The sequence below is a fragment of the Olea europaea genome, chromosome 23 (genome assembly GCF_002742605.1).
Source record: "Olea europaea var. sylvestris chromosome 23, O_europaea_v1, whole genome shotgun sequence".
Classification (NCBI taxonomy): domain Eukaryota; kingdom Viridiplantae; phylum Streptophyta; class Magnoliopsida; order Lamiales; family Oleaceae; genus Olea; species Olea europaea.
Genome location: NC_036259.1, coordinates 7,487,012 through 7,499,035, shown reverse-complemented (window position 1 = coordinate 7,499,035; position 12,024 = coordinate 7,487,012). Strand labels below are relative to the sequence as shown.

General features: G+C 32.5%; 1 protein-coding gene across 1 annotated transcript; it reads left to right on the top strand.

Moving 5' to 3' along the window:
* Positions 1–3,200: 3,200 nt before the first annotated feature.
* Positions 3,201–6,339, top strand: LOC111372260 (patellin-3). Its single transcript, XM_022994503.1, has 4 exons — positions 3,201–4,393; positions 4,833–4,957; positions 5,053–5,203; positions 5,749–6,339. Exons 1-4 carry the CDS (start codon positions 3,302–3,304, stop codon positions 6,001–6,003), a joined length of 1,623 nt encoding a protein of 540 aa, XP_022850271.1. The 5' UTR covers positions 3,201–3,301; the 3' UTR covers positions 6,004–6,339.
* The last annotated feature ends 5,685 nt before the right edge of the window (positions 6,340–12,024 follow it).

Here is a 12,024-nt window from a genome sequence, read left to right as displayed (position 1 = left end):
AATCCAATGATTCCATACTAGAACCGAGAATCAGACCGGAATCGATCGATTCTTAAAAATTTGTCCCAAAATCAAATTATTTTTTATAAGATCCGGAACCAAACCAACCGATTCTAAACGGTTCCGGTCCGGTTCCACCGGTTCTTGGAAAAATTGCTCACTACTAATTTTATGACATAAATATGATTTTTCCCCCTATAGCAAGAGGAAATCTTTAGGGCTAGCCAAATATTATTACTGGGACTAATGGGCTTTTGATTATGAAAACAAATTGAAAAAAAAAAATTATAACTAAAATGGTTTAAGAATATGATTTCAAAATTAATAAGTTTGTCAAAAAGAAAAAAATTACAAATTAGGTGACGATATTGGTAACCTCTGACGAATGTTGTGATTTGAAAGATGTGTTGCCTATAAGTAAAATTCAACAGGATACAATCATAGTTACATACCACTCAATTTACGGATTACAATCACGTGCCACATAATTTATCAATCACAATCATATAAAGTTATAAAATCACGGTTAATATGTCACAAATCACACAATTAAACAATCACATTCACTACTTGCCATATTATTCTCACCCTATTCCCACCCCACCCTTAAGTTCAACATCCACCCTAGTTTAACATTCAAAACTTTTGAAAACCACCACCATCCTAAATCCAAAACTTGCAACCTACCACGACCATCTAATTGATTAAAACAATAACCTCATCCCATGACAATTAGTGCCTGCTAATTGTATTCAATCCGCTGATATTTGCATAACGTGCATGGTCAATTTTTCTCCATTAGGCTTCGCGATGGCTACAGCCATAGCCATTGGGAAGAATATCGACTAGGTTTATCAATTATTTACCTGTAGAAGTGAGGTAAGGTACTAGGGCGGAGCTATTGATTAGTTGGTGGATGGTAGTGTGGGAGGATTAGACTAGGTATCAATTCGTTTTCTCTCTCTAAAGTTAGCAAAGTCGATGATGCTAAAGATTTTTACCTTCAACATTATTCATTCTCTCTCTAAATTCACTAGAGAAAATTAAAAGGTAAAAAAATTACAGACAAGTGGGAGTGGAATGGGATGGAATGGGATGGGATGAGGTGTGTCGTTGCCAGATATACTTGATTTTTGGAAAAGGAAATTACTAAATAATTTATAAAATCGAAACTTTAAAGTAAGGTTTAAGATAATATCCTCAAAACAAAATCTTCGAGGAAAAATAAAGGCAACAAAAATATTTAAAATTTCAATACAATCCTTTTCGACTTATAGCACATTTGATGTTTTATTTTATTTAAAAAGTTAAGAAATTACTTGTTTTTTCTAGCTTTTTAGTTGTCAAAGATTTACTTTTAAAAGCAAATCTATACATTTAAAAAAAAAAATATTTTTATTGTTTATTAAGTTTAGCAATACATGTTCATACTTGTTAGTATTTCCTTGTTTATTCGTGAGTATTATTCGAAAAGATTTTTCTAGCGTACTCATCGAGATACGATAGTGAATTGTATTTACTCTTCACTATCACTGTTAAAGACATGAGAATGCACTACGATCAACTATCCTTCACGTTATGTTTGACGTGCTCTCTCACACAATATCATAAACTAAGCTAAGAAAATTTACTTATAAGTTAGCTTTTTTTTAAAAAAAATAATTAATCTTTACCATTAGAACTAATTAAATTAAACTAGCAGAAAATCAATTAAAAGGAAATCTCAAGCAAATAGGATTTTCTCATTAGTGAGCAGTAATCATTTTGTATTCCATCAAAACTCGCATCGCAACTGTTCATTTCAAGTTAATTATATCGAAAAGTTTGCTAATTTTGAATTGAGTTTTACCATTCAAACAGGGCCAATGACAGGCCTTGTTGACAGGTCAAGGTGTCGGCAATACCTCGACCCTTGATTATTATGTTGTGGGTCCCATGAAATTCAAGATCAAAGAACGAGATAGCGACCACCCCAATCTAGATTTAAATCCAGGATTTAATCCCGAATTTTGTAGCTGAGCTCGAACTTCTGTACTCTGAGTTACATAAGTCAAAATATTTAATGGGCCTTTGACGAAGTAGCGGCCCAAAATGTTTAAGGTATACCTAACCTAGGATTCTCTTTTCCACCAATCCCGCCACTTCGTCGTGTCAACTCTAATGACAGAACACATCACGAACTGCTTTGACTCTTGTCGCCATAATAATAATCCTTATCTTTTGTCAAAAATTATAAAATATATTACTTTTTTGGTTCTCATTTTACTTTTGACATTAAAATATATACGTCGGGTTAAGTATACTAATTTCAATATTGTAAAATATTCTACTTTTGCTTTTAAATATGCTGATTTTAATTATAAAAATATTTCACTACTTATATTATGTAAGGTTGATTTTAAAGTATAAATTCCTATTTCTAACTTATTTTACTCAAAATTAAAGACATATTTTCACTTTTCAAAAACCACTCACGCTAGATCGGTTCCGATCAAATTGACTGATTTATAAAATTTCTAAAGTTTAACCCATTTTCAATATTAGAATCAAGAATTAGACAATTACTTTGATTATTGATTTTAGATAAAGAAACGAAATCTAATTCAAATTTAGTATTCTTTTATTAAGGATCCGTTTGTTTCCCATTTTCGGAAGAATAAGAATGAAAAATATAATCGTTACGAACCCCACACAGAAGATAAAAATTCAAATTTGGTGGCTTGATGTGATGAATAACGGCCATATTTTTCATTTTAATGAGGAAAAGAATGGAAAACAAACGGGTGCTAAGTTATTGCTGGATTGAGATTAAAATCAGATTTTTAATAAAATTTTATAAAATATGTGATTGAAAAGTCATTGATCTCATAAAATATGTGATTAAAATTAATTGTTACTTTTGACTTTTTTTAAAATTTGAATTAGAATTTGAATTCCTACTAAACATGGCTAAACTTTTGAGTAAATTGTCTTGTAATTTAATTTAATTTAATTAATTTTTGGATAACAGAAGAGTTTTTTTTTTTTTTAACTTGGTTCTCTATTTCAGCTAAAGAACAAAATTTAATTTGATTTTTGTAATATCTCAAATAAATTCGTCATTAAGAAAATTTAAATTAACATCTATTTAAATTAATTTGCTAATTATAAACATTTTTCTATTTCTATTTAAATTATAAATGAAACAAAAATGAACACTGTCACAATCTGGCCGCTACTTCATCGGTTTCATCCTCATCACTTCTTCTACTTATTCTACAGAACACACACTCCCTATCTCTCACCATCACCATCGAGGAAAATGGCAGATTCGAACCTAGAGACAGCTCCACCGGAAGCCACCCAGCAGTCGCCGTTAACGGCGGAGACGGTTCCGCTCGCAACTTCATCACCGCCGGAATCTGCTTTTTCAGAAGAAACCGAGCCACCACTGGCGTCGTTTGCTCTTGCATCAGAGAAAGAGGCGCCACCACCAAGTGAACCGCCACTCACAGTCGAGGAGAGGCTCAAAGAAGCCGTCACTGTTATAGAAAAAGATACCCCTCTATCACCGACGCTCGGGGCGGAGCTTGTATCCGTCACCTCCACTGAAAAGGAAACCATCCCAGCACCACCAGTATCACAGCCTCTAGCTGCGGCACTGGAAGTGCCACAAGAGTCTGAATCACCAGTTGGGAAAGAAGTAGTCGAACCCGAAAAATCAAAATCAATGGAGAAGAAAAAAGCTCCAGAATCACTGGTTTCTTTCAAAGAAGAGAGCAATAAACTATCAGATCTCTCATATTTCGAGCGTAAAGCATTAGAAGAATTCAAAACCCTCGTCCAGGAGGCACTTAACACCGGCGTTTTCACCTTGGCATCGCCCTCAGATACCTCGAATTTACCCGAAGAAGTATCCATCTGGGGCGTGCCCTTACTTAAAGACGATAGGAGTGATGTGATATTGCTGAAGTTTCTACGAGCACGAGACTTTAAGGTGAAAGAATCTTTCACCATGCTGAAAAACACTATAAAATGGCGAAAAGAAATCAATATCGACGAACTGATAAAGGAAGATTTGGGAGATGATCTTGAAAAAGTTGTATTTATGCACGGGCAAGACAAGGATGGGCATCTAGTGTGTTATAATGTGTACGGGGAATTTCAGAACAAGGAATTGTATGCAAAAACATTTGGGGACGACGAAAAAAGAAAGAAATTTTTGAAATGGAGGATTCAATTTCTTGAAAGGGGTATAAGGAATCTGGATTTTACTCCTGGTGGCATTAACACTATCTTTCAAATTAGTGATCTCAAGAACTCCCCTGGACCAGGGAAAAGGGAGCTTCGCATTGCCACTAAACAGGCATTGCAGGTTCTGCAGGACAATTATCCTGAGTTCGTGACAAAACAGGTATACTGATAGTTATAACCAATTTATAGAAATCTTGTGTAATGATCTGTTTTTTAAATGTGCGGGTTCGAATGGGGAATGATTTAAGAATTCAATCATTGGTTTTGTATATGTTTATCCTACGTCTTGAGAGATAAAAATAGAATCTTGGAAGTCAAAAATTTGTTGCACTGGTATGAATACATAAATGAGAACATTAATGTTGTTCCTATTGTCTGTTTAGGATTTAGGTGGAGGACATTGGTCTTAATTCATTTAAAAGAAACATAAAATTGTTTAAATATTTTTGGTATGTTTGGCATAGTGAATTCAAGGTGATATGGAATAAAAAAAGATGCTTGTGTTTTATGGTGATCTATGAAGTCCAATAATCACCTTACATTGATTTGTCCAATTTAATGTTTTAACTTAAGTAATTGCTTGTGGCTTGTTTTAAAAGGTGTTCATCAATGTTCCTTGGTGGTACTTGGCTTTCTACACGATGATGAGTCCGTTCTTGACCCAGCGGACGAAAAGCAAGTTTGTGTTTGCTAGCCCATCGAGAACTCCAGAAACTCTATTCAAGTATGTAAAAATTTTGTATTTTCCACTGAAAATTATTGCTTTTGTACTATGATTTTTGGTTGGTTGCATAATTTGGTTGATAAATGGTGACACAGGTACATATCTCCTGAGCATGTGCCTATTCAATATGGTGGCCTTAGTATAGATTTCTGTGAATGCAACCCAGAGTTCACTGTTGATGATCCAGCCACCGAGATTACTGTAAAACCAGCAACCAAGCAGACCGTAGAAATTATAGTTAATGAGGTTCAGTTACTAACTACTTGTGTTTTTCTTATGTGTTTCATGAAATTCAACTGCAAATGAGGGAGTCTCTCAACTTGTACCATTGCTGGAATTTTTTCCTCCAAATTAGTCAACAAGTTTTAGCTAACGAAAATGTTGACGTAGTGCAGTGGGCGGAGAGGGTGTCCTTAAGAAGACTAAGATTTTTCCGTTTTTATATATTTTTGTTACTCTTGGAGAAAGCAGATTTCGAAGTAAAACTAGTCCAAGACGTGTTCTTGATCTGTTAGACAATAAAAATGTTGCACTAACAGATTCTCATGGTGTGATATTTTACATTAGCCATGTTGGCATTTCTGTTTATTAGCACATGCTTCAATAGAAACAAAAATAGAAGTTCATTGACTAATTTTGAAAAAGAAAAGGTTTGACGACCAAAGTGAAGCGACACTACTAACAGTATTTTTAACCCTCGGATGATAGGATACGCATCGTTTTGATGTTTTTATATGGAAATGAAAGATTAAATTGCTCCCCTTATAATTTGGTATCTGATTGATCTGCAGAAATGCATTATCGTTTGGGAGCTTCGTGTGGTCGGCTGGGAAGTAAGCTACAGTTCTGAGTATGTGCCTAATGCTGAAGGTGGCTATACTGTAATCATAGAGAAGGCGAGGAAGATGGCTGCCACAGACGAGCCTGTAGTCTCTAACAGTTTTAAAATTAGCGAGCTAGGTAAGATCCTACTCACTGTTGACAACCCTACAGCAAAGAAGAAGAAGCTGCTTTACAGATTCAAGGTCTTTCCCTATGATAATTAATGATCCTTAACTGTCAAAGTGTTACTTTCAACTTAGCATCAAATTATGGGTATTCTGAATATTTCTCGCGTACCATCCTTATCTTTGTGTTGTTGATAGAATGTTGTTTTTGAGTTGATAGTCGACTTTCTATTTGCGGGTTCTTTCATGCATTTTCACCTGTAGCTGGTCATTCTGTCTATAGATTGACTTAGCATGTATGTTAGAGATGGTTTAAAGTAGGAATGTTTGCTGAGAGAATGTAGTAGTACAACAGTGGAACTCTGTGGTTCGGAATTTGTCTGTTTTTTGTGTTGTATATTTGTGTTATGTGTTAATTTTACTTTTCATGTTATACATTCCTTGACATGTTTGAAATATTTTCGTATTGAGTTTGCTATATTTGAAATTGTTAGTATTAAGTTGAATGGAACTAAGAAAATGTTATAATATTTTTCAATAATAATGAGTGATTTGGAATTATCAAAAAATGTGTGTATTAAGTAAGTGCAAAAGCAAACGGAAGAAGGGAAATTTCGCCCAGCCTCTCTTTCAGGAACTCGAGGAACAAACATTGTGCTAGGCGATCGCCCGAATTTGTGCTGAGCAATTGCCTAGCCTAATTTTCCTTCTTTCGGTTGTTTTTGCACGTACTTGATACACTCGTGTGTATTTTTTGATTATTCTAAATAACTTACTAATATATTATTGAACAACATTGCAACAATCATCTTGTTCAACTATATAATAATCACATATTCAAATTAGCAACATCCATGCGTAAGGATTAGGTATATTTTGATTTGAATTTAACCATAATGTAATTTTTACAAAGTATTCTCGAAATTTCAGGTAGCATGATAGTTTGAAATAAGTTATTTTTTGTGATAATTCCGATGAAAGCACATAGACAAATGTTATGTATTCATAAGTTCTCCAAACTCGTGTAGCATTAATAAAGCCTAATTTGAACTTTTAAGAAAGAAACTTTAACTCTCTGCTGAGGTGGCATCACCTCGAAATTCATCTAGGTGACGTTCTTCAAGTATTTTGTTACTTTTAGAGATATTTGTACTTGGCAACCTTCTATTAGTAGCAATAAGAATTATACAATATGACCCTTGTTTGAGTCCCATTTTGGGGGAAAATGAATTTTTGAATAGTATATTGATGAAAAATGTGTGATTAAAAAATAAGAAAAAGTTTTGAATTTACGTATAATATTATTTTACTGAAAAATGTACGATTGAAATGATATTAAAATACTATTTAAGAATGTACTTTTTCCAAATAATGAGGCTCAAACAAAGGCATGGATAGGGTTCTTATGAAAATTATAATGCTAAAACTATTCACTTATCCAATGACTTTTTGTTATCGTTTGAATTCGTGGATTATTGTTTTAGTAATGACAAGTAATGCCGTTGTCATTTTAAGAGTTTCAATCTTATCCTACTCGAATTAAATATTACTAAGCCCTTGTTTGAGCCTCATTTTTTAAAAACTCTTTTTCTTAGGGAAAAAAACTATTTTCAATCATACGTTATTCAATAAAATAATTTTACGCAAAAATTAAAATTTTAAAATTTTTTTAATCATATATTTAAAAAAAAAATTATTATTTTGAAATACATTTTCCCCAAAATGGGGCTCAATAAGGGCTAAATCTCTATTGAGATGTTTCATTTGACTTAACGTAATTCAAAGAAATTATTTCACTCTTGATTAATTTCCTTACGTATTCATATCTTATACTCACATGTCTAAGCTTTTTGATGTGTATTTCATCGTATGATTTTGCTAATGTGACTTGACTATCATATAAAATAGATATCACAGATGTGTTTTTACTTCGTCTTTTGTTCTCTTCTCCATTTCCTTTGAATATTTTGATATCATTCCAACAAAAATTGATTTAAGTAGTCGACCCTCTTATGCATATGAATTTTGAGTTTTTTGCAGTCTCCCAAGAGCTAATATCTGTAATATTGAATCTGAACAAGATATTCATCTCTTTCGTCTCTATGGTTACAAACTTGGGATTAGAATCTACACATTTATTCTCGTGGCTGCAAATGATATTCTTGTTTCTGGTAGCAAATTTCATTGTTGCCCCCAATAGGCTTGGCAGTGTGCCGGATCAAGTTGGGCCAGAAGAACAATGTAAACTGGGCTTCGGGTCGGCCCAGGCGTCTCATTTAACGGCCTGGCCAATCCATTCGACAGAACTACTTCTATGAAGTTGACCTTTTGCTTTTTCCACATTAGATATCAAGAGATTCAACGCTCCTTTATTAAGACTCTAGAGATATTTATGATGCTTGGGAACATTATGAATAGTGTTACTCTGTTTGTCGATCATTAGTCCATGCGGCAGTGGGGTCATTGTTTATTGTCGATTTTTCCAATGTCTAAAAATGTATTCAAACTTTATTGGATAATGTAACAATGATCTCACTGTCACATAGATCTCTGTGAATAATGATGACAACTTTGTCATATTCTCAATGCTCTTCACACACTTGTGATATGTTTGGTAGGAACAGTGGATTTCACTTGACATATCAAGAAAGAGAAAACAAATTATATAATCTTGTTCGTTATATTGTCTAGTTAAATCGACTTAATATTATTATGCCATGCTCAGTTCATCCCTAACCAAGTGCTTTACTGCATTGTGTCTACTACTTAAGATATAGAAGGGCAGCCCTTCACATAGCCCTTACAGAATATACACTACATGGGGTGGGTGGGTGAGTTATTTTTTGAATTATTTTTTACTCACATGGGGTCCACTCCCCATTTGAGTATCTGGAATTCTTCTGTCAAGAAAATTTTCCTTTATAAAATGCATCCATGCGGAATTTTAATAGTCGGTTTTAATAGTGGGTATTTATGTAATTTTATAATCAAGCTTCAATCAAATCTTCTTGCTTGGTCAAGAATTGTGGTGGGTGTAACATGCAACAAAGGTGTTTGAGCGAGGGACTAAAAATGTGTCCAGATTAGGACAAGATGTGCAGTGAAGGAGAGACAGGCCAACCAGCACATATTTTGTTGTCAGACATGTTGAGTGTATTCATTGGTATTTTCAAACATTACCTTTATATTTGAGAGAGACTACACGGACAGAAGGAAAGTTGATAGAATTGCTTGAGAATAGATACAAGAGGGATGGGTGGATTTTTTATAATAATTTATTTACATGAGGCCCACATCCCATGTGAGTAGCTGTATCATTTCTGTGAAAAAATCTTCTGTACAAATGACAAAAACCTTTATATTTTCATGTAAATTTTGATGAATCTAAATTTCAAATTTTGCTCCAATAAAAAATTTAAATTTATTTTTGCCTCTTGTGAATGTAAAAAAAAAATAAATAAATAAATGTAAAATTACATTTTCTTTTACATTAATGTAATTTGCATTTCGTTTGTACATTTTTATTGCAGAGATTTTTGGTCACTTTGAAATTCTAAATCACAATTTAGATCTATTTTACACCACGATTGGATATGCTCTTCACGCATCAGTTATAGTTGCAGCTACTAGTTTTTCTTCCTAAGGGACAAGGTTACATGCACATTAAGCCCCTGTTTGGCCCCATTATATGGAAAAATTAATGGGTGGAATATTATTTTTTTGAAAAATGAGTGGTTGAAAAAAAGGAAAAAATTTCGATTTACGTGTAATATTATTTTATGAAATATTGTGTGATTGAAAATAGGAGAGATAAATATGAAATGTGATGTAATGAAAATTAATGAGGCTCAAACGGGGACTAAGTTATATTGCATAATAATGATTTTGTAAGGAAAATTACAATTGACCATTTTAAAGCTTGTTTGGCAAATGTTTAAAAGTTTAAATAGTAAGTTAAGGCTTACTTTACCAAAAAAAAAAAAAGGTAAATTTATTAGTGAAATTTAAATTTAAAAATCCCATTTGAGAAAATTTATGATAACGTCGAGGAGTTAAGTCAACATCATGAAATTACGCTTGATTTATTTATGATAACGTCGAGGAGTTAAGTCAACATCATGAAATTACGCTTGATTTACTTTTAAGCACAATAAAACATGTTCTATATTCTTGACATATACGAATTAAGATATCTGTACAATGTTAGTTGACAAATATTGTTAACAATGTCGGAGTTGGCAAAATTCGAACCAATTGTTTAAAAATAGTTTTTGACAATTTAAAAAAATAGGTGGATTTGATGATGCCAACAAAAGTTATCATCCATAATTGTACAAATAGCGTGACTGGACATATTTATGTGTTTCGCGTGGGAGTCACGAGGTGGAATTTCGTGATAAAATTTGGTACAATTCAATTCCAAGAGGCGCTAACGTCGTGTGTCAAATCGAGGAATTTTTGGAATTTTTCTTTACTAAAATTATGTCACAATGCCCAAACCAATAAATGCTGAAAAGGATTTTTCAGGAATCCAAGAATGTATTTCAAGAACTGTGTTTATTTTGCACCCAAAATTGGTGAAATATTGTCCCGATTTGATTTAGATAGAAAAGTAACTAAAATTTTAAGTAAAAATTAACAATTAATTTTAATTTCATATTTCATGAGATTCATAATTTTTATAAATTTTTTAACCACATGTTTCATCAATTTTTATCAAAATCTATTAAAGATTTGATTTTTGCCAAAATTAAATATGGAGTTGTCGTAAGCAAATACTTTTGACTTCACATCAATCGAACTTGAACTCTTGAAATGAGAATAAGTTCGATAGTTAATTCTTCTTTGACTTGCTATTTTTTGTAATTATCTTGAAATTGAACTCGTTTTGCATTACAAAATAACACCGTTTGTCTCTGTGTAATACTTTATTTGATAAAAATTTTAATTGATCATATTATAATTGTCGTCCTTTTTAAATGATGAGAAATAACTAGTTAGGGCAATACAACACTTTCTCATTAGTTGCAGCATAAACTTGTTAAGATGAGGGCACACATCGTACTTTCCACTCTCACATAAAATGGGAATTGTAGCTCACTTTATATAGAAAAAAGAAAGTAGAACCTAATGTTATTAGCCAAGCTACCAAAAAATATATCAGTAAATGAACACGATAAAAAAAATTATGCAATTCATTATATATCTATAAAACATAATTTCAATTTGCTGTTGTTGTATCTTGTTAATAAAAATTGAACTTGTGACAACTAATTCAAATTTGTCTAACGAGGGAAGCATCATATGATAAGTAAGAGGTATGACTAGTTGGCTCATACATGAATGGACGAGAGGCTCACATAGTAAATTTGTTGCTCGACTCGACATGACTCAGCTGTAATGATCTGGTAAGAAATTAAATTTATCGTTTACAAACTAAGCCTCATTTGAGTGGAAGTCAGTTTCATGAATCCTTTTTTTGTCATTTTCAATAAAATTAAGAGTTAATTACATGAATTATTCCAGTCCGTCCATATAGTTCATTGCTAACGAGACATAAACTACGTGTTATGTTAGTTTCTAACGAGAATCGAACCGTACCCGAATGTTTCGGGTATTTAATAAGTGAAATCGTCGGGTCTAAATTTAATTATAGAACTGTTCGGGTTCGGTTCCATTCAGTTCTGTTTAGTTCGGTTCGGTTCCATTCGATTTCCAGGTTCCATATTATAATTAAATTTTTTAATATTTACAAAGTTACATTAATTCATCTAATGATATGTTCAATTTTAGTTTTTATAAAATAACGTAGTCCAATCTTATGTACCTTTTGCATCTCTCTTTGCTAAGTTGTTTATATATTTGATTGTTAAAATTACAGGAAGAGGAAAATAGCGAGCTCAAAATAATTAAGAAAGGTTTTGTCAAGTTTCAATTCGATTTCTCTAGAGCGGTAGAAATGACACCACGGTAGAGTAGTAAATTTAGATAAAATTTAAATCAATTTGATTGAGTTGATTATGAACTAAAAATTAGAAATAGGAAAATATCATATTTTTGGGTTTGAACTAAATTAACTACTTAACTAATTTATTTAGAAAAATAAAATAATTTGACTTA

Excerpts from the sequence above, each read along its gene's own strand:
- LOC111372260 (XM_022994503.1), top strand. The coding sequence starts at position 3,302 with ATGGCAGATTCGAACCTAGAGACAGCTCCACCGGAAGCCACCCAGCAG. Across the intron at positions 4,958-5,052 it reads ACTCCAGAAACTCTATTCAA|GTACATATCTCCTGAGCATG; the intron begins GTATGTAAAAAT and ends ATGGTGACACAG. Across the intron at positions 5,204-5,748 it reads TAGAAATTATAGTTAATGAG|AAATGCATTATCGTTTGGGA; the intron begins GTTCAGTTACTA and ends ATTGATCTGCAG.